A 27,327-nucleotide genomic window follows, 5' to 3' on the forward strand; every position below is an offset into this window, starting at 1 on the left:
CATTTTTATACAGAAACTTTGGCTTTGGCTAGTGGGTATCTAGTGGGGGAGAAGAGGTATTAGTCTGCCTACCAAACTGAATATCTACAGAGATATTGTACTGTATGCCTATGAAACCTGGACAGTCTACCAGTGCCATGCCAGGAAACTGAATCACTTCTATTAGAATTATCTTAAGGAGATTCTGAAGATCGCCTGGCAAGATAAGATCCTGGACACCAAGGTCCTTTCTTGAGCCAAATTTCTAAGCTTTCAAATTCTATGGCAGAGAGCATGATTCTAATGGATTGGCCATGTTGTTTGAATGCCAAATGTACATTTGCCTAAAAGGCTATTTTAAGGAGAACTCATACAAGGCAAGCACTCAGCCAGAAGTCAAAAGAAATGATACAAGGATACTCTCAAGGTCTCTTTGAAGAACTTTGGTATCATTTGTGAGACATAGAATATACTCACATGAGACTGCCTGGCATGGCATGCCCACATCAAAGAAGGCACTGCATTCGATGATCAAAGCAGAATTACAGTAGCTCAAAAGAAATGAGACGCACAAATTTAGAGACATCTCCCTCCCAAATGTTCATGCTATTTGTGCCTGACCTTTGGTAGAGCCTTCTGGACTCACATTGGTTTGATCAACACACAGTTGGATATATTATACACTGACCCTGACATGATGATGTCATTTTGGTCCTGTTCAAATACAAAGAACAATGACTGATATTTGCTTCCTATTTCTACAGGATTAAAAGCTGTATATTTTTTTGTTCTTGGCTTACTATGGTCAAGGAATTTATCCCCAAATTACTGGACTACTGATGAGGCTCCTCTCCATCCTTAGCCACATTAGTCCTTAGAAAGCCTTTTGCTCAAACTAGAGTGGAAGTTTATCCAGAGTGGTAGAACTTGTCCAAGAACTTGTTCCATTAGATTATCATTTTAAAAACCACACTAAGAAGATCACAGAGCCATTTGAGAATTAGCTCAGCATTGTTTTATTTACAAACATTTTCATATAGATATAACAAATGTAAATTTAATCCCAGCATGAATCACAATTATCATGAATTTCAAATTAATGGGCCTGAATTAACAAGATTGTACAATAAGACATTCTTTCTATTCATATAGTTTGTCATCTGAAAGGGAGAGTCAAAGCTTAGAATAGCATAAAGCAAGATATGACAGTAGGTGCTGAAAAATGTCTTTGAACGTGTGACATGTTTCACCACTCTTTTCCCTTCCTGACTGGGGTCTTTTGAGACATGCTAATGAAATAGGGAAGAAGACATTGACAAGAGGTGAGAAACAGCAAACAAAAATAGTGATAACTCAAAAACAGCAGGAAGTGGGAAAGTTGAAGAAGAGTTGAAGAGAAAGACTACAGAGGTTTACAATATATAAGAAAATGGAATGGAATGAACAATAAAACACTTGGTGGTAAAGAGGAACATTTTTAGTGAAAAACTAACTAGCTTCTGTGTCCTGAGCTGGACCACCTCTCAACCTCACCTGTGTAAAATCCCCAAAATTTGGGGCCTAAATGGTTTGACAAGGGTGGGGAACCCATGGCCTCGAGGCCTGGTACTATGCTAAGCCCATAAATAGCTAGTTTTTCCCTTTCATTATTTCTACTCTACACCAGAACCAAATTGTTCATCACTACAGTTTTTCCTGGATTAGAAGGTATTCCCTTACTGTTTGTCTTTTGGCCAAGAGTAGGGTGAGGAGAATATGAATGTTTAGGAAACTGATATCCCAAGTCCTATGATAAATTAAGCAGAAGGAAAATCCACAGAAATAGTTTCTGTTCCACACAATGGTTTTAGGCCAGATGAAAATAAAACAGTGAGCTACTACGGAGTTGTTATCTACTTCCAGGACTAGGGAGATCAAATTATTATAGCAAACTCTATTTTGCCAGGGAAGGAAAAACTATAAATTCCATTAATATTCGACAGAAAGCTGAATTGTGAAGAAAGTGATTTTCTTGCATTTTCTGCATTATTCTCCATTTAAAATTCTGGATCATGAGAAAAGTATTAAGAGAGGCAGTAAATGCAATATGGAGGATACAGTGCTAGACCTGAACTCAGGAAGAGGTAGGTTCCAAAACTGCATCTAACACTAACTGTGTGACTTTGCACAAGTTATCAGAATTCTTTGAACCTCAGGTTGCTCAACTGTAAAATGGAGAACTTAATGCCTTTAGTACCTACTATACAAGGTGATGGTTGTTCTTCTTGTTGTTGTGAAGTTCAAACAAAGTGATATATTTGCAGTGATTTATAAATATTAAACACACACACACACACACACACACACACACACACACACATATCCCTTACAAAGTCATCAAACCATCCTTGCCTTGCCTCCATCTGACCACACAAACAAAACCCAAGGTGATCAGGACATTAAAGATTTCTCACTGTCATATGAAAGACTCATTTGTGAAGGGTCAGGGAAAGGAGCAAGAGACCCTGACATATATCTATTCACAGAATAATCACACAAGAAAAAAGGAAAGGTAGCTGAAGTTTGGAAAAGACACTGAATTTGCTGAGGAAAAAAAGGGGATTTAAAAATGTTTTTTCTTATTAAAATTCTATTTGGAATTTTTGTCCACCTTTCATAGGTGTGGAGTATTTATTTTCTTTTAACAGTATGCATCAATGCCCCAGAAAGTAAAAGGAGATATTTATCTTTTGAGAACAAAACAGAATGTATTTTTTACAGAGAGGAAAGTGATTTATTTCTATTAACTGGTGGTGCAAAAGAATTGAGGGATAATTTTATACTTCTGGTGGGTCTCTCATTTGGATTTTTTTTTTTACTTTTGAAGCCTCCCAAAAGGGAAGATTCAAATTAAATCAAAATGAAAATTCCTGGTTTCCAAATGCTCAAGGAAGAGGTCAGTGTAAAGGAACTTGGGGTAATAATCTCAGTCCACAGAGGACAAGGCAGATCTTATCAAAGTCTAGAGCTCGCTGCTGAGATCTCCAAATAAAGTAGCTTCAAAGAAGAGCCTTGAACATGATGAAAGGGAAATTGGTCCCAGTGAGGGAATTGGAACTTTGTAGTCAAGAGATGAGGTGGTCCCAGGGCAGCTTAATGATTATTTAAGGGCTCCTGAAAAATCCATAATTGACATTTTTCATCTTCACTGGGGAGAAAATAAAGGAAATCAACTTAGATATCAGTAAGAAAAATTTGATTAAATACAAAACAGAACTGCCTGACAATTAAGGTTCTTAAAGGCAGGAAGATTTACCAAAGGAAGATGGAGACTATCCTTCCATATGCATTTTTAAAAACTGAAAGAATCATCAAGCGTGGGAAGAGGTTTAGATGGAGTCCTACATCTGAACAATTTGCTACCCTGACTGTTATATGTGAAGAAGAATCTAGTACACAAGGCTGATGGGGTGGACAAAGAACAGTAGACTGGGGATCAGGAGCCTGGGTTCTAGTAGTGGAAGGGATCTCAGAGGCCATCTAGCCCAACCTCTTCATTTTACAACTGAAGTAAGTTTAAGTGACTAGTCCAAGTTCATATAGGACGTAAGCATCAGAAGTAGGATTCGAACTCAGGTCCTCTAACTCCAGAGCCATTACTCTTTCCATTGTACCAAGTTTAACTATGTGACCTTGGGTACCTCAAGTACAACAATTAAGTCAGCAAGCATTATTTATTAAGCACCTATTTATGTCACACCCACTATGTTAAGTACTAAGTAAATCACTTAAGCTCTTTGCACTACAATTTTTTTTTGGTGCAATGAAAGTATTATCCCTTTTAATTGTAAAACTCTATAAAGCTAACAAACAGTAGAGCATTAGAATTATGGAAGGGAAGTCAAAAAAGGAAAGATCCGTGCCTCAGGGGCTTAACCACTCCAAAGCAGAATGATCAGGACCTTTAAATCACCACTATCAATCAATAAACATTAATTAAGTGCCCTACCATGTGTCAGGCTAAGTACTGAAGATACAATAAGAAGCAAAATCCAGTCCCTACCCTCCAGGAGCTCACAATCGAATGGGACAGGTACAAGGATAGAACCTCTGAGGGCCACAGCCCCCCATGGAAAACCCAGGCTATTAGAACATTAAGGACAAAACTGAAAAAGTTAGGAGCAAATTGCAACAGATTTTTTTTCTGTTAAAAAAATTAAAAGAATGACTAGATGAGATAATGAAGAGAATTCAGCAGATACAAAGTGCCTGGATTTCAGTGACACCTTTATTGTGACTCATAAACTTATATTCACAAGTTTAATTTAAATTGACTTAGATTGTCAAAAAGCACTGAACATTACCTGAAGATCAGAAATAAAAAGTAATAACAATAGCAACAATTCTAGTGTGGGACCTGAGGGGTTGAATTTAACCTTAAACGTACTTTAAAATTTCATTACTTACCAAGAGGATTAAAGTAAACAGCAAATTAATTAAGATGGCTTCTAATCCAAAGGGAGGATGGTTAAGGCAAGGAATAATTAAAAGAAAAATAACACATGAACTGATTCAGACATTGTGGAGAGCAATTTGGAAATATGCCCAAAGGGCTATAAAATTGTGCATACCCTTTGACCCAACAATAGCACTTCCAGGGCTGTATCCCTAAGAGATCATACAAATGGGAAAAGGACTCACATGTACAAAAATATTTCTAGCAGCTCTTTTTGTGGTGGCAAAGAATTGGACATTGAGGGAATGTCTATCAACTGGGGAATGGCTGCACAAGTTGTGGTATATGAATGAGATGGAATACCATTGTGCTATAAGAAATGATGAGCAGGCAGACTTCAGAAAAATCTGGAAAGGCTTATATGAACTGATGCTAAGTGAAATGAGCAGAACTAGGAGAATGTTGTACATGGTAACAACCACGTTGTGCAATATGACTGACTTGGATAGACTTAGCTCTTCTCAGCAATGCAAGGATCTAAGACAACTACAAAAGGCTCATGATGAAAAATGCTATCCACATCCAGAAAAAGAACCGTGGAGTATGAATGCAGCTCCTTTTCTTTTGGTGTTTTATTTCTTCTCTCTCCTGGGTCCTCCCATTAGTTCTAATTCTTCTACATATCATGACTAATGTGAAAATATGCTCAACATGAATGTATAAGTAGAGCCTATAACAGATTACACGCTATCTTGGGGAGGGAGGAGGAAACAGAGGGGGAGAAAATTTTAAACCCAAAATCCTATGGAAGTGAATGTTGAAAACTCAAAATAAATAAATTGTTAAAAAGAAAAAGAAAAATAACACAAAGGAGCAGAATTAAAGCAGAAAATGATAAAATATGAACATACATACATATTACATGCATATATACACTGCAAGAACCTCAGAAAAATGCAAACTTTCCCTAGGGAAAAAGATGTACATCCAGTGGAGTAAAGAAACCCACAAAGTAGTAATGTCAGAAATAGAAAGAAAATGACAGTGCACATGGCAAATTGCTGTGAGCTTGTCCCATGATAGGGCAAGGAAAAAAAAAGTCAAAATAGTTAAGGGTTTGGGGAACACTGCCAGTCTTATCACATAGCAAGGAAATGGCAAACTCTCTTCTTTCTGTGTGACTCAGAGAAAACCAAAAATAACTAGTGTTACCATATTTTTTAAAAATACTCCAAACAGCTAAAGGGTCAATGAACCAACCAGCAGGCTCAGCCTTCAGAGGCTTTCCCCTTAGCTCAGAAGTTCATGGCATGACCCTGAGCTGAGCTGCCTTGATTTCTGGTGCCTCTTCTAAAGACACTCTTGGCAGTTGTCTTGGAAAGAATGAATTTTTTTTGTTTGTTTTATTTTTTAAAGGGATAAACATTTATAGCTAATAGATGGAATATATACAAACATCTCAGGACAGAGCATCAAGAATGATTTAAAGGGTCTTTGAAAAGAGACATTAAATGAGTAGAACTGAAGTATACTGAACACAGTGCCACTGACATGGGATCCAGCCTGAACTTGTGATTTTCTTGGAATAGGAAACTCTCATGTGAAAAAACTTCCTCCATCAGTGTAGGTGGGCACTTTCTCTGCAATGTTGAGTTGCCAAACGAACTAAGTGGTTAAGTGACTTGGCCAGAGTCACATGGCTGGACACAGTAGCTACTGATAGACTAATGAAAGGCACAGAGATGGGGCAAAACAATGTTCTTGCCTTTCTGGAATTTCTGTTCTAATTGGGTTTTGTTGTATGGTCCTTTTTTTCAGTCATGTTTTATTTTTCATGATCCCATTTGCGATTTTCTTGGCAAAGATACTGAAGTGGTTTGCCATTTCCTTCACAAGCTCATTTTACAGATGAGGAAACTGAGGCAAAGAGAGTTAAGGGATTTGCCCAGGATCACACAGCTAGTGCCTGAGATCAGATTTTAACTCAGGTCAATGAGTTTTCCTGCCTCCAGGCCCTGTGCTCTTCCACTGCCACGTAGGTGCCCCTTCTATTCTATTCTAATAAAGGGACATAAATATCCATCCAGGTAAGAAAGATTGCAATTTAAAAAAAAAAGGCCATATAGCCTACTCTGATGTAAAGGCAGAACTGAGGAAAAGAGATGAATTGAGTGGAACTGGACAAAATGGTGGAGGCTAAATTAAATGTTTGTTGAACTGGAGTTAGAGCTGCACATGACATTTCCAGTCTTGGTAACTGGGAAACTATCAACAGAAATAGGAAAGTTGGAAAGAAAGGCAGGTTTTGGAGCGGAAAAGCTGAGTTCTACTTGGGATGTGTGGAGTTTAAAAACCAGGTGGGATGTCTAACAGGTAGTAGGAAATGTGGACCTGGAGCTTACAGGAGACAATGAGGCTGTACAAACACATTTAGGAATCATCTGCATAGTCAATCAACTAGCATTTGTAACAATAATAGTAATGAATCAACAACAACAGCAACAGAATCATTTAAATAGCATTTTAATGTTTTTAAAGCACTTTACAAATATTATTTTATCCTCACAGCAACTCTGAGAAGTAGCTATTATTATTGTCATCCCCATTTTACAAATGAGGAAACTGAGGAAGACAGAGCTTAAGTGATTTACTCAAGGTCACACAGTCCCTACCATGTGCTAGGCACTGTGCTAAGCAATGGTTGTACAGAGGTGATAATTGAAGTTGTAGGAGTGGATGAGATAGCCAACGAAGTAGTAAGAAATTAGAAGGTTTGCAGTAAGAAGAGCAAGCTAAAGACAAAACCTTGAAGGACACTAACACTTACAGAGTGAAAATAAGAAAAGGAATCAGCAAAGAGGAAAGAGGAATCAGACAAGTAGTATGATTGAGACAGCTAGGTGGGGCAGTGGATAGAAGACCAGGACTGGAGTCAGGAAGATCCAAGTCTAAATCCAACCTCATACACTTACTGGGTTGTGACTCTAGACAAGTCATTTAACTTCTGTCTGCCTTAGTTTCCTCATCTGTAAAAATGGGAAAAATAACAGTACCTACCTCACAGGGCTGTTGTGAGGATCAAAAGGGGTAATCACAAAACCAGTACCTGGCACAACTAAGTGCTGTATATATGTTAGTCATTACTGTTGTTGTTATTACTAGTTATAGGAGCACCAAGAAACTGACACTATCTTGGAAGAGAAGAGAGAAAATAAAGCCAAGAGGTGAGAATGCTCAACAATTTCAAAGGCTACAAAAAGATTAATGATTATCTGATCTCTGAAAATACCACTGATAACAAATCAAAGGCAACTTTATGCCCACATGAAGGAGTGTATATATGCCTTCGCCTGACTGTACCTATATGTTTACCTATCTAATTGTGGCATAGATGAAGATCTAGCAAAGGAGACTGTTACTAACTAGAAGCAACATATTATTACAAGAAAGACGGAGAAGAAAGAAGAGAGAATTTTTTTTATCCTTTATCTAGAATCTAAACCAAAGGTTATAATCCTTAATGAATTCAATTAAATTTAAAAAAACCTTTTAAATGAAACATTGTAGCAAAGGTGTGTTCAAAGTTAATTTTCATAATGGATTGAGTCACCTAATCAAGAAATTTATTATGAAATCTCAGCCCACAATGTTTACATAACAATATAGTAGTGTAAATGTGAAACTCTGCCTGTGTGATGCTGCTACACCAGGGCATGCTTAATTTGTACAGCAATTGCAGAAATAATTTGAAACACACATTTTAAAAATTCATAGTGAAACTTTTTTTCTACCTCATAAAAAGCCAAGTTACTTAAGACTATGCTCATTGGAAATGTGAGTTCCTTGAAAGCACAGACTATCTTTTCCTTTTCTTTGTATTCCCAGCACTTGGTTCAGTAGTTAGAACACAGTAAGTGCTTACTTATTAATGGGCTGACAAATAGTGACATAGTGTAGTAGATACAGTGTTGGACTTGAAGGTAAGAAAACATGAATTGAAATCTTTCTTTTGACACTTATTTGCTGTATGACAATAAACAAATTATTTGACCTGTTTCTTTATCTGTGAAATAGGAGTAATAATAATACCCATAATACATACCTCATAATACATACCTCACAGAGTTGTTGCCAGGATCAAATAACAGAATAGTGAAGTGCTATATACTATCTCAGTTGCCACTATGCTCAGTTTTGATGAGTTTCATTTAAGATTTGTGTTCATTCTTTCCAATTCCAGAAGTCAAGATGGCAGAGTAAGAAGTAAGTCGCTCTCACTGTCCCTTATTAACCCCTGAAAGCCCAGAAAATATTGCCTAAGGAAAAACCCTGGAACAGCTGAACCAGCAGAAAGACAAGGTACAGCAGTCCTGTAGCCCAGAAAGCTTGGGGGATTAATGGGAAAGGCCCCTCCTGCCCTAGGGGAGGGGGAGCAGCACAGAACCAGAGACATCCCAGCAAGCTAGTGGAAAGCTCCACCTCAGCATACCAGGGGGAGACCCTGAACCCCAGGTGGTGTATCAGGCAAGCACCAACACCAGGACCCCCAAGTGCCTCAGTACAGGCAAGGGAACCAGTGGAAACTGGCTCTGAAAACCACCATGTGCCACAGCATTCTCTGGCAGCCAAGTCTCCTGGTACCTAAGCAGAACTCTGGGAAGTGCAACTCCAAGGGGGAAAGAGTTGAATGGAGAGACATCCTGAGTAGTGAAACATCCGTCTTCAAGGAGCCAAAGAAAGCAAAAGGCCCAAGTGAGCAGGCAACCTCCAGGGGCCAGACTCCCCACCCCTACCTCTAGAGCTCTAGTGCTGCTGATTTGAGGTAAGCTGCCAGAACCCTACAGCCTCCAACTGTCTGAATCTGAGGCCCCCAGCACACAAAGTCAGTGACCATGCCCTGGGCTCCCAGCACAAGAAGCTTGGGTCACTGCCCCCTGCTCCCCAGAAGGAAAGCTCAATTTTTTTCAAAGGCCAGGAAATAAGCAAACAACATGAGCAAAAAGAAATAGATTCTTATTATGGAGACAGTGAAGATCAAGGCAGAAATTCTGAAGAAGACAACATTGTCAACAAATCCACATCTGAAACCTCAAAAGGGAATATGAACTGGTCTGAAGCCCAAAAAGTCTTCTTGGAAGAGCTCAAGAAGGATTTTAAAAGTCAAATAAGAGAGGTAGAAGAAAAATTGGGAAAAGAAATGAGAGGTATACTAGAGAGAATCAATAGCTTGGAAAAGGAAGGACAAAAATTAACTGTACAAAACAAGTCCTTAAAAAATACAGTTGACCAACTAGAAGAAAGTACACTGAAGAAAACAACTCCTTGAAAAGAAGAATTGGCCAAACAGAAAAAAGAGGCACAAAAACTCAATGAAGAGAAGAACTCCTTAAAAAGTAAAATGGGCCAAATGGAGAGGGAGGTACAAAAACTAATAGAAGAAAACAATTTGTTAAAAACTAGAATTGGGCAAGTGGAAGCTAATGAGAGAGTGAGAATGAGTCAAACAGAAGCAAAGGAATGAAAAAATAGATGAAAACATAAAATATCTCATTGGTAAAATAATTGACCTGGAAAATAGATCCAGGAGGGACAAGGGAGCTAATGAAAAGAAATGCAGGGGAAGGTGGCCTAGCCATTCCAGATCTTAAATTTTATAAAGGAGCAATCATCAAAACTGCTTGGTACTGGCTAAGAAATAGAGTGGTGGATCAGTGGAATAAGTTGGGTACACAAGACACAGTAGTCAATGACTATAGTAATCTACTGTTTGATAAACCCAAAGACCCCAGCTTCTAGGATAAGAACTCACTATTTGACAAAAACTGCTGGAAAACTGGAAAAGAGTATGGCAGAAACTAGTCATAGATGAAAATCTCATACCATATACCAAAATAAAGTCAAAATGGGTTCATGATTTAGATATAAAGGCTGATACTATAAGCAAACTGGGAGAGCAAGGAATAGTTTACCTGTCAGATTTATGGAGAATAGAAGAATTTATGACCAAACAGGAGATAGAGAACATCATGAAATGCAAAATGGATAATTTTGATTACATTAAATTGAAAAGTTTTTGCACAAACAAAGCCAACGCAATCAAGATTAGGAGGGAAGCAGAAAACTGGGACAGAGCCTCTGATAAATGGTCAAAGGATGTGAACAGGCAGTTTTCAGATGAGGAAATTAAAGCCATCCATAATCATATGAAAAAATGCTCTAAATTGCTATTGATTAGAGAAATGCAAATCAAAACAACTCTGAGGTACCACATCACACCTATCAGATTGGCCAACATGATAAAATAGGAAAATGATAAATGTTGGAGAAGATGTGGGGAAAATGGAACATTAATGCATTGTTGGTGGAGCTGTGAAATGATCCAACCATTTTGGAAAGCAATTTGGAACTATGCCCGAAGGGCTATAAAAATGTGCATAGCCTTTGACCCAGCAATAGCACTTCTAGGGTTGTATCCCTAAGAGATCAAACAAATTGGAAGAGGACCCACATGTACAAAAATATTTACAGCAGCTCTTTTTGTGATGCAAAGAATTGGAAGTTGAGGGGATGCCCATCAATTGGGGAATAACTTAACAAGTTGTGGTATATGAATGGGGTGGAATACTATTGTGTTATAAGAAATGATGAGCAGGCAGACTTCAGAAAAACCTGGGAACACTTGTATGGACTGATGCTGAGTGAAATGAGCAGAACCAGGAGAACCTTGTACATGGTAACAGCCACATTGTGCCAAGACTAACTTTGATAGACTTAGTTCTTCTCAGCAAAGCAAGGATCTAAGACATCTCCAAAAGTTTCATGATGGAAAATGCTATCCACATCCAGAGAAAGAACCTGTAGTCTGAATGCTGATGGAAGCATACTATTTGCTATTTTTTTCTTCTGTTTTGTTTTGTTTCCTCTTTCTTGTGGTTCCTCCTATTGGTTCTAATTCTTTTTTACAGCATGACTAATGTGAAAATATATTTAATAAGAATGTATATGTAAAGCCTATATCAGATTGCATGCCATCTTGGGCGGCTTGGAGAAAAATATTAAACTCAAAAGCTTATAGAAGTGATTGTTGATAGAAATAAATTAATAAAAAAATTTTCAAAAAGTTTTGTGTTCAGCTTTTCCTTAATTTTAGAGCTCTTTCTCTCACACTTTTTTCCATCTTCTGGTACATAGACTTGCTCCTGATGACACTGAATCCCTGGCCATCATTTACAATACTGATTTTGCTTTCTCTTTCATGCTGCCTTCCAGTCTCAATACCTCTTGCTCCTCATTGTCGCTTTCAGACTCTCCCACTATCACCATTACTCACTAATCTCTCCTCCTTTGAGGTTCACTTTTAATCTATATAAATATAGATTATTTACAATATAGATACAATATAGATCCTAAGGATTCCCAAGACACTGTCCTTCCTGTCTCAATGGATTCAGTACTTGGTTCACAGTCTCCTTCTCCAACCCAACTCCTGCCCTCAACATTTCATTTCAACAGACATGGATGTTCTCTTGATACAATCTTGTCTTCTCCAGAAGATTATCCCCGTCCTCAAATCCCACCTTCTGCCAGAGGCCTTTCCCAGAACTGCTGGTACCTGTCCCTCCAATGCCACCTTCCAAATACTCTATTTCTTGTACATACCTCCTTATGTACATGCGGTCTTCTCCATTAGGATATATGCTGCTGGAGACAAGAGACATTGTGTTACCAGCACTCAGTACAATGTCTGGCATAGAATGATAAGTAAATGCTTGTTTACTATCACCCTTGTTCTCTCCCTAGTCTTCAGTTTCTCTCTATCTCTTGATTCTTTCTTGCTGCCTATTCCTCTATGCTTAAACAAACAGAAACCTCACTAGAGTTTGTCATCTCTGTTAGCTATAATCTTGTCTCTCTCCTCTCTTTTTCAAAGCCTTTGAAAAAGGGTTCTACACTTGCCTCCATTTCTTTTCCCTCACTCACTTCTTATTTCTCTACAACCTAGATCTTCACCTCAAAACTCAACTGAAATTGCTTTCTCCACAGATACCAGTGACAAACTAGTGGCTTTTTGCCGCTCCTCATCCTTTTTGATCTCTGCAACATCTGACACCTTGGACCACCATCTCTTCCTGGATAATCTGTGCTCTCTGGGTGTTCATCAGACTGGTTTTTCTTGTTTCTTGTACTACCTTTCTGACTGTTCCCTCTCAGTACCCTTATTCAATTCATCATCATGTCACAGTCTTTAACAGATGATGTATGCCAACAGTCTGTCCTGGATCCTCCTTTTTTCTCTCAATACTTGCTCACTTGTTTACTTCATCAGTTCATATAAGGTCAACTATCATCTCTATGAAGATGATTCCCAGATCTGTTTATCTAGTCCTAATCTCTCTCCTGAGCTCCAGACTCCTATCACTAATTGCATATTGATTATTCTCTACTGGCTATAGACATCTCAAATTCAACACATCTAAAGTGGAAATGATTATCTTTCCTGTAAATGACACTCATCACTCTTCCAAACTTTCCTGTTACTGTCAAGGACAACAAAATCTGTCCATTCACCCAAGTAAGCAAGTCTGGATGTTATCCTTGTTTCCTCCCTCTTATTCACCCCACTTATCCAATCAGTTGCCAAATCCTTTCATTTCTCTCTTCATAATACCTTACACAGAACACTTCTTCTCTCCATTCACATAGTTCCCAGCCTAGTTCAATCCCTCATCACCTTTCCTGTTCTTCCAAATGAACAGCTACTGGTGCCTTGTCCCCCAAGGTCTCCTTGGCTTTGTTTATGCCAACATATACAACCTGCTGTCTTTTCCCTTCAAATGTGAGCTCCTTGGGAGCAAAGACTATCTCTTTTTTGTCTTCTTATTTGGTGCCTAGCACAATGCTTGGAAAAAAGGAGGCACTTAAAAAGTGCTTGACTGACTGATTGTCTCCTTCCAAAAGCAAACATCAGGTTTTTAAAGAGTTTATATGGATGAAACAATAATTCTGTAATACCAATCTACTAAAATCATTACTGTAATACCTTTAAAATTAAAAAAAGCACACAAATTCATGCCACTTGAAAATTTAAATCTATTTTGCATAAATGATGTCAATATGGTCTAGAGAAGGTTTCCTCTACTTGACAACAGTTTTAACCAGGTCACCTTGGAATTCAAAGACAGTAGTCTTTGCTTTCAAATTACTCTTTGCATAGCCTCATTTAAAGCTTTGAGTACCTCTTAAAAATACTGTACCTCATTGTTGCATTCAATTTTCAAAGCACCAAAAAAGAAGCAAATGGTTTAATAACTTCATTCTGTAAAGAGTGGGATGGAAAATAAAAGCTACCAACCCAGAGTCAAAGGGAAGAGTGCTGAAGAACCAAAATACTGACTATTTTGGGAAAGAAAATGAAGGAACAATTCTGATAGCGCATTCATTATTCTAAGAGAGTAGGTGGGTGGCAAATATATATGTATCCACTCATCTTATCCTTGCTTCCTCTGAGTTCACTTTTCTCTCCTCCAGCCCTCATCTTTGACCTGGAACTTCAACATAAGGAGCCAAATCACCATAAAAGATAACTAACTAGAGAAGCTAGTGTCAAGTAGAATGTTCTCATTATAATATTAGCTGTCATTTACATTGAACTTTGAGGCCTACAAAGTATTTCACAAATATTATCTCATAAGATTGTCAGATGGGAAACAGTTGCTATTATTATACCCATATCATAAATTAGGAAGCTAAGGCAAGTAGAGGTGAAGTAACTAATTCTCCTGCTGCTCAATTTCCCACTTCTGTTCACCTTCCAACAAAAAAGTTCATGTTATTCTCCCCATCTTCCCTGCCCCTGTTATGCCCAGGCAGTTGAGAAAATGAGGTGAAAATGTTTGCCCAAACACCATTTGCAGCTTCCATGGCTGCATCTGTATGTTTTAAGGATTTCCTAAGGCAGAGATAACAGTTCCTGACCCCACTGAGTGGGTCTCTGGCCATCAAGAACATTTCTAAGCCTCTTCAGCAGGCTTCCCTCTCTTTTTCCCCCTCTCCTCCACCCCTTCAAAAGAAGACACATTTCTGCCTCACTTAACCCTGTTTGAGGTTGAATTCATCCCTGCGCTCTCTTATGTTACACCATGCAGTTTAAAAGGCAACCAGGAGCAAAACAGATCAAGCACAGGGATGTCAAGAGTAGGCCACAGCTCAGTGCCCCAGGAAAAAGGCAGCTTCTATTTGCTGTGTCTAGAATTGCTGCTCAGAGTCTATGTTTCACCATGCAGGAGACCCCAAAAGAGTCAGGCAGATCTTGAAGGAACCCCAGGTGGAAAATGTAGCATTCTACTTTCCAAAAGCAAATTTCTATTTCAATATTTTTTTAAAACAACTCACGTAATAGCTCACAATTAGATAGCACATTATAGTCTGCAAAGCATTCTACATTCATTATCTTCATTGAGCCTCACAACTACCCCATGAGATAGATCTCTATTTAATCTTCATTTCACAGATGAGAAATCAAAGGCTTCTGTAATCAAAGGCTTAAAGAATAAGTGATTGGCTTAAGATCATGAACGTAGTAAATTATTTTGGTGAGATTCAAACCCAGTTCTTCCTGACTGCAAGTCCAGTGCCCCGTCCATTATGTGACTCTATCTTTCATCACTTATTAAGAGTAGGTTGTGTGAGCATCAGCAACTATACCCTTAGAATGCTAAGCTATCTATTTCTCACTTGCCCTAAAACTGTGCTTTTTCATCTCAGCCATCTTTCTCCTTGCTACTGTGGTTGCTTTATCCTCTAAACCAGACGCTCAACTACTAGGCCCAGGAGGCACTAATCTATCTATCTACAAACTCCAACCCTGTGCCCATGTTTCTTTATTCCAGCTGTATTTTGCCCTACCTCTACATGTATACCCTCCTCTTGTATCTCTTGCTCTGGAAAATGTAATCAAATCAATATCACCATTACCACTAAAAGAATTAAAAATTAAAATTTAATTTTTCCTCTGCAGTAATTACTCTCTACTTCATCCTTTCACCTCCTAATCTCAACTTTATGTCATCTCCAAATTTAATGAGCATGCTATCTATCCTTTCATCCAAATCATTGATAAAAATTGTTGAATAGCATAGGGTCAAGGGCAGATTCCCTAGAGCACCCCTCCAGACATCTCTCTACAGACTGACATCGTGTCACTACAGTAATAATGTTGGGAATACTTAAATTAGCTCTTCTGAGGACAACAGGAAGCTCAAATAGGGAACTGCACTGCTGCTTCAGGTGCATGAGGTGAGGATAATGTGGACAGAGAGAAGAAAGAATTATTGAACTCTTATATTGCTTCCATTTTATCTGTTTAGAAGAAAAAAGCTTTGGATAGGAAGGAAAATATTAAAGTGACTAACAGGCATTGAAACCAAAGAGAAAGGAGAAGGTGATAGGAGAGCACCTGTTGGCCAGCAATGATTTCAAATCCCCTGGCCCAGATAAAATAAATCTCTGGGCTCTGAAAGAATTTGTAGATGTGACTGTAGAGCTACTGCCAATTTAAAGAAGGACAGGAAAAGCATCAGGGCCAGAGATACACAAAAATTTTTCCCAATTAAAAAAAAAAGTTCGGTAAGCTTGACTTCCATTCTTGATAAATTTTAGGACATATTTTTAAAAGAATGGTTTGTGGGCATTTGTAAAGGGAAGCAAGGATCACTGAGAGATAGCATCAATTCATCAAGGACAGTTTTCATCAGACAAACCTCCTTTTTGCTCTGGCTTGTTAGACTAGGTGGATCAGGAGAATGCCATAAAAAGAATATATGTGTATTTAGCAAGACATTGAGGTACACTGGCAAAACCTATTGGGTTGGAGTTCCAGCAACAACACTATTAGTTGTTTAAATTCAGGGAAGTTGTTTAACCTCATTGAAACCTGATTTGCTCCCCTGTGAAATGGATGTATTAATACTATACATTGCTTTGTCACAGGTTTATCACAAGAAATGTGCTTGGTAAACCATAAAAGGCTACTTAAGTGTGAGCTATTAGTTTTCACTCGTACTTAAAAACTGCTAATTGTGGTTGATGATAATAACAGTTTATATTTATATAACTCTTTAAGGTTTCTAAAGAACTTACCCCCATATTATTCTGTAAACTAGGTCATAAAAATTATTACCCCCATTTTACAGATAAACTGAAACTCAGTTTAAGTGACTTGTTTCTAGTCACATATCTAGTGTCAGAACTAGGTTTTCAACCCGGATTGAGCAGTACAAATGATATATCTAAGGAGAGCCATAAGGTTTTTTTAGGTATTTGCACATAGTCTTTATGCATTATTTAAACATTAAAAGGAGTATTGCCATCTACTTCTATAGCCTTAAAATGTACTTAGAAGTTGACTTGGTAATTTTGCCATTTACCATATAAATCCTTATATTTTTAAAATTAAACTCATATTTGCTGGAATATCAGCCTTCAAAATAAAATTCCATCTCAATTTTGTTTCTGTATTGCTTATTACTAGTATAGCTACAGTGTTTTCTGAATTATTTTAGCTAAAATATGATCTAAACAAACTTTTGTAGGCCATTTTGGAAAATTATCCGCAAGTGTAACATTATTCCTACAAGAAAATCCTTTCTCAGTTACAATCAGCTGACTTACAAATAAACTTTGAGAGCATAATCCATCTATCCATAATCAGAGACTGCCTGATTTGAATTAAAGTTAGTATCCTCACAGCCAGCCTCCTCCCACACACTCAGTTTTCCTCCTCACTGTTTAAACACCATCTCCAATACACACTGCCCATTTGTATCCTGCTTCTTTAATGTTCTTTTGTCTAGAGTGGGGGTTACAATATCTAGAGGTGGAGAAGAAAAAGATTGATAGGAACCATTTTTTACTACCTGAACAAACCAAAGAGATCAACAATCCAAGACTTATGTTCATCCTGGCCACAACTAACAAAAATCTGTAAACCAAGGCATTCAGTTTATCAGTATATGTCTATAAACCAAGGAAAGAACTCTGGGTACATTTTAAGTTGCCTGAAATAAAATGAGAAATCTCTCAATCATTTGTCACTGCCTTGCGTACCAAGCTTTAACAAATGGCCCAGTAGGGTTTGGGAGTCTACTGACAAAATGTGGGGGTGGTGGGAAGGGGGTTGACCTCCCAGAGTTTATGAAAGAAGCTTTTCAGGAGAAGGCATTCATTTTTAGCATTTTTTAAATGTATGTGACTTTGAGCAAGTCATCTGAAGATAAGGGGCCAGATCTTTATGCTAGAACTATACCTATAGTTTTGCAAAGTGTTGCCTGTGGGCCCAGACTGTAAACACATATAATACTTATAGAGAAAAGAGTCATGAATTACTTAGAAATATAAAGAAACTCCCTGAAGTTCTCTCTTCTCTGTTATTTGACCATAACTTCTTTGTGTACAATCAGTTGTTTTGCGATAATGCTTAATTTTCAGACATTTGCATTTACCATTATTCAGCAATTAGGTATGTTTCAACATGTTAACCCTGAGAATCTTTAGATGTCCTTATTCTAATGTGAAAATCAGTGTGGCAGGAAAAAGAGCAACCAGGGTGAATTCACTTTGTCGGGCCATATGTGGAGCTTTTCAGGGTGGTATAAATTAAAATTTGAAATACCCAAGAAAAAGATTGCCCCAAAAAATCACATTATCCTTTGTTAACTATAAATGGGACAATTCTCTCTTCATTAGCTCCCACTACAAAAAACAAAAATTTAATTGGGTAAACAGAACCAATGTTTGGAGGGGCAGACAAAAGAATTTCCAGTATATCCTTTGATTCTTAATAGTATCCTGTTGCTTGTTACTTTGAGCAACCAACTATATCTTTGTTCTTCTGATGGAAAATAAAGGCCCAGATTCTTATCCCAGAATTATATGAATCCAAAAGTGATACAGAATGATAACTGAACCCAAGGTTAATAATGCTTCATATAGGAAATCTTTAGCTAAAAGGCAAACATTTTCATCATAAAGTTTTTCAGTCTTTAAGTGAATTTGTAATTTTCACTCTACCAACTTCTAGTGTATTACAAGGTAGTCCCCAAGGACAAGGTCCAGGTTCAGTCCATACCATCCACCAGGTCTCTCACCCAAGGAAAAGGAAAAACTTTCACAACACACATACGTTTTCCCTCCCTCCTCCCTTTCTCTCACTCACTCTCTCTCTCTCTTTCTCTCTCTCTCTCTCTCTGTCTCTCTCTCTCTCTCTCTCTCTAACATAAATGATATAATATACCAAGCATGTTAGCAGTACACTGAAGAATTCCTGAGACATCTTCAATTTCCTCTTTGCTGGAATGGTCTGCATAGGAGCATCTGTTAGAGAGATTGTAGAAATTCTTTTCTGCATCCCTGTAACTAAAATGGAAAAAAAAATGAGCATATGGAAATTTTAAAACATCTCTGAAAGTGCATACACAAGAACATGCAGGCCCTTGTACCCCTTACTTTTAGCCCAATGGCATTTCTAAATAACTGATGCTTTAAAACATAATCTCTGACAAAAGCCACCATTAGCATCAGCACGAACAGCATGGACATGATATTGGAGACATTCTTTAATAAGCAACAGTGTGAGAAGGGAAAAAAGAAAAGAAAACCAAAAATTTAGCAGTTAGCAAATGCCTCACTATCTGTGTGCGTCATCCCTGCTGGCAGTATGCTTTTCTAGTGAAATTGCCTGGTACATGTAAAGCAGGGGGTGGTGAGTAGCTGTCCAGCATCTGTGAGGTAAAACCAGCCTCACTGAGCAAATAGACACACACCATTGTTGGATAGAAATGTCTTATCTTATTTAACCACCTCTTGCATGTTTTAAATAGGCACTTTGTCTGTCTGTCTGTCTGTCTGTCTGTCTGTCTCTCTCTCTCTCTCTCTCTCTCTCTCTCTCTCCCTCTTCTTTCTCTCTCATATGTATGAACTTAAAAGTTTAGTGATTTCATTGGTCTGGGTACACCTTCAAACACATCTCACAATTTCTCAAGACCTTACCAACAGTTTTCACTCCATCCATCATCTCCCATCACTTCCCTGCTTAGAAACTTGGACAGAAAACTTGAACTACACCATTTGCCTTTCCCCCCCCCCCCAGGAATCAGGCTTCCTTTATCATCTGCATATCATGCCATGTTCTCCAGCTTTTACCAGCTCCCTTTTATATTTCCTTCTCCCATTACCATGTAAGCTCCATGAAAATAAGAACTGAAGGGGTAGCTAGGTGGTGAGAGCACCGGCCCTGAAGTTAGAAGGACCTGCATTCAATTACAACCCCAGACCAAACACTTCCCATTTACTAGCTTTGTGACCTTGGGCAAGTCACTTAACCCCAACTGTCTAAAAAAAATAAGAAGAATTGAACTTAGTTGCTTGTATTTTAATCACAAAGTCTTAACACAGTGTCTGGCACATTAGGCACTTAATAAATGTTTTATCTAATTATCTATCTTAATTGTTTATTCTGTCAAAAGGATTTCTCATTCTATAGCCAACATCCTGGCAATGAATCCTTTCCAAATTGAGCCAGACTACTCCTAAGACCAATCCATTCCTAACAATATAACCAATACTGCTCTAAGAAGGGATTTAGGGACACAAGTGACTTTGCTGCTCAGTAAGAAACTCAGGACTTTTTAAGAAAGTGATCAATAGGATTCTATGGAAGACTGAACTTCAATGAGTAAACAGATGAGTTTGCTAAGGAGACAGGGTGGTAGATATTTAATAAGAACTTAGAAGCATATAAATGTTTGAGGTACTTTCTGGCTTAATATAAACCTGCAAATCTAACATGAATGAATCAACAAATTGTGAAGAGAATTTTTTTAAATAATAACCATAAAGATAAGGGAACATAGCCACCCAATTCATTAGTAACAGTGCCACTTCTTACAAATGAGTTTCTGCAATCTCTCCCAGATGTGTTAATAGCAAATGGAGATATACAAACATTCCTGAAAACAGGATGGAATTAGAGTTAAAATGATTAGCAATTCTAAGCCATACTGCATAGACCTTAGCGTGAGATTCCCTGATCTCCTAGAGGGAGAAAGAAAAATTGAGTCTGGCTGGCCCTTCTGTCCTCCAAAGAGATGCAGAGATGCTTCCTGAATTGTGACCATCTACACTTGCTCTAAAAGGAAAACTCTCTGGGAGAGGGCAGACCTGAGGGCCAAGCAGTCCCTACATCACTATAACTTTCCCGTTATTTCCACTCTAATTCCACATATAACTAATTGTCTTCCTGCTTACTCTAACCAGTCATTTGCTCCTCAGCACCAATTTGAGGTTGGAGGTAAAATCAGAATTCTCTTTTCTAAGCTTTAGGTCAGCTTTGAGAACTGGAAGTAGAGGAAAGCATGATGTCCCTTTCAAAGAGTCTGGTTATTTTGCAATCAAAGAGATTTAATACTGTTAACAAAATACCACCACTTCGATACATGACCCATTGCTTCTCTTTTTTGAGACCTACTATTATGGCTAGAGTTGGTTTGAGAACTAATATGACATTATGCCCCTCTTCCACATTTGAAATATTAAGAAGGCAATGAGATCTTGATCAATAATTGAGATTTTGTACAGGATAGCCAAGCAGTCAGACCTATAATATCAATTAGATAGGGCTTGCCCAAATTTGAATTGTGATGAGAACTCAGGATCAAAGATTTTGGTGGAGTTAGATTTATAAAGATATATATATATATAAATATATATATATATATGTATACATATATATATATAATTTTGTTTTAAGAATAATACATATGAAGATATCTGTAGATAAACATAACCTCACTGAAATCCTGCTCTGAGGTCTCATCACATCATAGAGAAGCAGCATGGAGTAGATTAGATCAGGGGTTCTTAATCTGGAGTCTGTGGACTTGTTTTTTAAAGTATGTTGATAACTGAATTTCAATATAATTGGTTTTTTTTCTTGACAATCCTATATATGTTCTTTTATGTTTTTAAAGACATTATTCTAAGAGGGAGTTCATAGACTGCCAAAGCAACCTGTGACATAAAAAATGTTAAGAGCCACTAAATTAGATAGAGATGAACTCTTACATAGATATACTCACTGATTGACCCTGGTCACTTAGCCTCTTAGTTCCCTAATCAACTCACAATCATATAAATTATACATATAAAAATACATATATCTGCAGACTCATATATGTAGAAATAAAAAACTCATGAGCTCATGCACTAGAAAAACAAAAAAAGTTGCTTATTCGCAATAATACCTAGGGGTGACTATTACAATAAGAAGTTGCCACAGTCTCAATGTGCCTATTGAAATCAATCTAACTTAATCCTTCCTTTGTCAAAAGGAAAAAAATAAAAGTTCAATTGTGTGAAATTGAAATTGTATACATGGTAATAGTAGGAATGATGTAAGGACTTAATTTTAAATGGCAATGGGAAATAATTTCCCAGTCTAACATCCAATAAGCAGCAATTGTTTATTGTATTAGGACAATGTTGCAAGAAAGTAAATATGGACTTATATAGCAAACTGCTAAAACTTTGGCCAGTTGCATCCCATACTTGCAATATTGCAGTAGAATACAGAAGTGGTTGTGAATTGTTCTAAAGTCAGTCAACTAGCATTTATTAAGCACCTACTATGTGCCAAGCACTGTGTTAAGTACTGGAGATGCAAAGAAAAGCAAAAGAAATAGTTCTCAATCACCAGGATCCAATAGTCTAACGGGAGCAGACAACATGCAAACAACAAGTAAGATGTAGACAGGAAAAATGGGGGAAGGGCAGTAATCTCAGAGTAAAGGCACTAAGATTGAAGACTGGGAAAGGCTTCCTACAGAAGATGGGATTTTAGCTGAGATATGAAGGAAGTCAGGGAAACCAGGAAGCAGAGAGGAGAGAGAACATTTCAGGCATGGGAGGCAGCCAGTGAAAATACTCAGTCAAGAGATAAAGCATCATGTGCAAGGAATAACAAAAAGGCCACAAGTCACTGGATCATATAGTACATAGAGTATCACAAAACTGGAAAGATAAGAAAGAGAAAGGTTTTGAGGATTTTGTATTTAATCCTGAAGGGGATAGGAAGCCATTGGAGTTTATTGAGTAGGAGACTAATAAAGGTCAAATCTGCACCTTAGAAAGATCAAGTTGACAGTGGCATGGAAGAGGGAGTGGAATGGGAGAAACGCAAAGCAGGAAGACCAAGCATTATCACAATAGGTGATGAGGCCCTGAAACAGGGTGGCTGCAGTTTAAGATAGAATGGGGCCATATTGATAAGATGTTACAAAGGTAGAAAAGACAGGATTTGGTAACAGATCGGATATGGAGGCATGAGTGAGAGTAAGGACTTGAGAATGGCATCTAGACTGCAAATCTGGGTAACCAAAAGTGGTGGCACTGTCCGCAGTAATAAAGAAGTTAGAGAAAAGGAAAACTGTGGTTGGGGGCAGAAATAATGAGTTCAGTTTGGGACATATTGAGTTTAAGATATTTACAGGTCTGAGATGTCTAAAAGGCAGTTGGAGATGCAAGACTGGGAGACAGGAAAGACATTAGGGCTGGACAAGTAATCCTGAGAGTCTTTGGCATAGAGATGGTCATTGAAACCATGAAAGTTGATTTGTTCACCAAGTGAAAGAATATCGAGGGAAAAGGAAAGAGGTCCCAGGAGAGAGCTTTGGGGGACCCCCACTGTTAGTGTATATGAAATGGATGAAGAACCAGAAAAGGGGATAGAGGAGAGGCATGACAGGTAGGAGAAGAACCACGATAGAATGGTGTCGCAAAAACCTAAAAAGAAGAGAGTATCAAGAAAAAAGTGATTGATACTCTCAAAGGTTGCAAAGAAGTCAAAAAGAATGATTATACAAAAGGGTCAGAGGAGCACTGTATATTAAGGAAACAAATATTTTTTGTGTAAATTCACTAACATAGGAGGAAACATGGGAAAGAGCATATGGTTAAAGATAAAAAGAAGGTACAACAGAGAAGATGATATAGTGAGATCTTTTGATCTAAAGGAAGACTGGAATAAAAAGTTCCAGATGCAGATTACAACACTGCCATAGTGATAAAATAGAGTTATTATAGGTAACTTCAATTATCCAAATAGGTTTACTTGATTGGTAGATCAGGAAATGGCAGAGATGTAACAGGCATTGGCAAAGTCTCTCCACAAGTACCCTTATGGAAATCATAGAGAGGTAAGATTGGATGACATAATTATATGGGTTCAGAAATGGTTGAATGATTTTTTCACATGAACTGTATCTAATCACTCCTTTCCAATGCTATAACTATGCCTCTGGTTGATTCCAAGCATTAGATTTTGCATTTATATATTTTAATTTATCAAATTTATATTTGGCCCATTCTAAGTTGTTGAGATAATTTAATAATGACAAATGTAAACACCTATATTTGGATCCAAAAATCAACTTCAAAAGTACAAGAAGGAAAGATATGACTAGATAGTAGTAAATATAAAAAGGAAGAAAGGAAGCATTTTAGAAGACTGCTAGTTTCACATGAAGCACAACTATGGCATGTGGCCAAAAAAAATCTAACCAGATGATTAACTGCATTAACAGAACTATAACTCCCAGAGTAAGTGAGGTGAGAGTCTAGCTGTATATACTCTGAGCTACTCAGAAGACAGCTGGAAAACTGTGTCTAATTCTAAGCACTCCATTTTGGAAAGAACACTGATGGGATGAAGCAGGGTTCCAGAAGAGGATGACCCAAATGATAAGGGACCTAGAAGTCATTCCATTAGCTGAAGGAAACCAAAGGTTCCCCCAACACTAGAAATTTTCAAGCAAAGATTATATGATCACTTGTCAGGGATATGGTAGAGAAGATTCCTGTTCAGGAATGGGTTGGATTAGATGACCTTTAAAACTCCTTCCGACTCTGAGATTACGTGAATATATGATTCTGAACAGGACAGAGGAACTAGAGGTGTTAATCTTGAGAAAAACCTGCAGACTTAAAATATTTGAAGAGTTGCCATAAAGAAGAGACACAAATTCTCTTGACCAGCGCAGACGACTGAATCATCTGTTACTTTGCTCATTGTTACATATTCAGTATGTGTTAGAGACAGAATGTTAACCCAAGATTATGACTCCAAAGATGGGCCTCTAGCCAATATGCTAATCTGCCTCTCTATATTACCCTGACTCTATTTATTCCCAGAGGGAAAAACTAGGACCAACCAATGAATAGATGGTTGCAGAGAAGTAAAATTCTGGTTCATATAAGGAAATACTTGCTGATGACTACAGCCATTTTTAAATAGAATCAACTGTCTTGGATATAGCATGTTCTCCAAGAAAGATCTGCAAGTGCAATGTGGATGGTCACTTCTTAAAGATGGAATTTACAGAATTCAAGCTTCAGGTACAATTCTAGTGTCTATGACAAAAAAATAGATATTCTGGTATAAAGGAGAAAATAAATTCTGATATTTTGAATATCTTCTTATATATGCTCCAGGGGTTTTTTTTAATATGATAAGTAGTTCATTTCAGACTTCTCAGTTCTCACTTTCTAATCAATGTTGAAAGGGAGTTAGTCTATGTTTTGCCTAGCAAAGTACCTGGCACAAGGCAGATGTTTAATAAATCTTTGTTGACTGATGGATGCATACACTTAACCTATATGGACCTCAAGATCCTCCTCTATAAAATTAGGCAATTGTAAGGGGAAAACTCTAAGGTTCCTTATGGCTCTAGAGCCTATAATTTTATGATTCAACAGTAACCAATTCGGAGATTTTGTTAGAAATTATCCCATATATGAAATTCTGTGCTGATTGCTAATAATAACTAATGCAATGTGTCCCCTTAACATATCAAGCAGAAGTGTGAATCCAGTTTAGATAAAGAAATATGAAACACAAACACACATTTCACTGTAACAGGGAAGTTGCAGCCAATGAAACCCAATTACTTGTTATAGCTCTTACAGATGTGAACATCTGCTCAAGAGAATACTGAGCATGTATGTCTAGCTGTTACTACTAAATCTTTAAGGCTCCAAGCAGGCTAAGGAACTGAATATGCAGGAAATGATTCCATTTCTGAATTCTGCTTGAAGATCTCAAAGCTGGAAAGATCTGAAAGGTTTGCAGGGTGAGAAAGGTTGAAGAAAGGGGAAGGATAGTTTAACAAAGTTAATTAATATGATGAATCATATTATCTCTGCATCCGTAGCTCCCTCAGATTCCAGCCGTATAATAACCCATGTGTTTTGCCTATCCTCTAAATTATATCTCCTCCTTTCTGACTTATCTTGACTAGAACCAGGACTCTATGCCACTTCTTGGCCAACTTTGTATCATGTTGCACTCACTCTGGCCATCAGCCTCATCTCTCCCACAGCAAACTTGAACTCTACCCCTGGTTCTCCAGACTCTCTGATAGAAGACCTTTCCCACTCCTCTTTATGTGTTTTCTTCTTCAATTAAAACATGAGCTTATTGAGGGCAGGGACTGCCTTCTTGCTTTTATTTATATCCCCAGGTCTTAACATAGTGCCTGACACATGGTGAATGCCTAACATATGTTCTATCTCCCCATCTATCTACCTAGAATTTATTTTTTCTCTATTTAATATTCATGCCATTCATCCATTCCCAAAAAAGCTCTGTTTTCTAATAATGCAAGGTTAGTCTAAAACTTACACTCACAGCTAATGTTCTCTCTAATCTTTTCAGGCTATGAAAAGACAATCATATTAAATGAGCAAATTCATGCTTACATAATACATGCATACAAATAAGTGAGCCTATGTTTATAGAGATATTCCTTTTGTAAGCAAATAAAACTGACAACAAAGGTAATGTGAATGTGTGCTTAATGGTATGCATAATAATTATTTTGTTACATTGTGAATAAACATAAATGGTAAACAGGTCACATAAATTACTACAATTAATATTACTTTTTCACAGCCAAACTGTATTTTTAGTTCTTTATTAGTTCTCCAATAGCTGTAATCAGCATCAATGCTTCCAGTTTTCTCTGGTACCACTTATAGATTTATAGAGTCTTAGAGATGGAAAGGTTCTTGTAGGCCATTTAGTCTAGTATCTAACTCAGTGTGGAAATTCCTCCTATATCATTCTTGACAATCATATAACCTCTACTGCCAATCCAAGTGAGTTTACTCAGCAGACTGTCCATTCCATTGTTGAACTGTCCTCAAAAGTGGTCTGTTTGTTTATTTGTTTTTAATTCTAATATTAAGCCAAAATCTGAGTCATTTTCACTTTCTCCCACCCTGGTCCAGGGGGTCTCCCACACCACAGGGCCCAGTTCTGCTCTGCAAAGCAGCCCAGAACTCTACTACTTTTATATCAAATACCTAAAGGACAATTCTTATCTCAAGCTTCCCTTCTTATCACCCAGCCAAAATAGCCTCCCATCATAATATCTTTTCTCTGTATCACCTTTGTAATCTGTTTCAGGAATTCATCTGCCATTTTCTCTACCTGTCCAGTAAGTATAGTATATAATTATACAGTACCATCTTTAATATAGGACTACAAAAGATTAGTAGCTTCATGGACTGGCCCAGAGCAAGTAATCCCCAGTGTGGCAGACATTATCATTAGCCCTCAGCTCCTGCAGAACCCTCCCAGCAATAAAGTAAGTCCTGCTCTTCATGTCATGTTTCTTCTAGCCTTCTACCTCCCCCAGAGGTTGAATAAAAATGTACCAAGAAGTGTCACAAGGGCATAATCAGTATTTTCCCTCTGGAGTATAAAAATCTCTCCTATGAATTGGGCTATAGGCTAATTCAGAGATGGGGTAACGTCTTTTGTAAACACAAATCTTTGACTAGTAGAGCCTAAAGCACACTCC

At 37.7% G+C, this 27,327-nt stretch overlaps 1 protein-coding gene across 1 annotated transcript in view; it reads right to left on the reverse strand.

Annotated features, from left to right (window-relative positions):
* Positions 1-27,327, reverse strand: part of GUCY1A2 (guanylate cyclase 1 soluble subunit alpha 2) — a 433,766-nt gene that overhangs the window by 347,829 nt on the left and 58,610 nt on the right. Inside the window, 1 exon segment of the mRNA XM_020996105.2 lies at positions 18,705-18,826. Within this exon segment, the coding sequence (XP_020851764.1) occupies positions 18,705-18,826 (122 nt within the window).

The sequence above is a fragment of the Phascolarctos cinereus genome, unplaced genomic scaffold, assembly GCF_003287225.1.
Source record: "Phascolarctos cinereus isolate Bilbo 61053 unplaced genomic scaffold, phaCin_HiC Scaffold_726;HRSCAF=1367, whole genome shotgun sequence".
NCBI lineage: Eukaryota > Metazoa > Chordata > Mammalia > Diprotodontia > Phascolarctidae > Phascolarctos > Phascolarctos cinereus.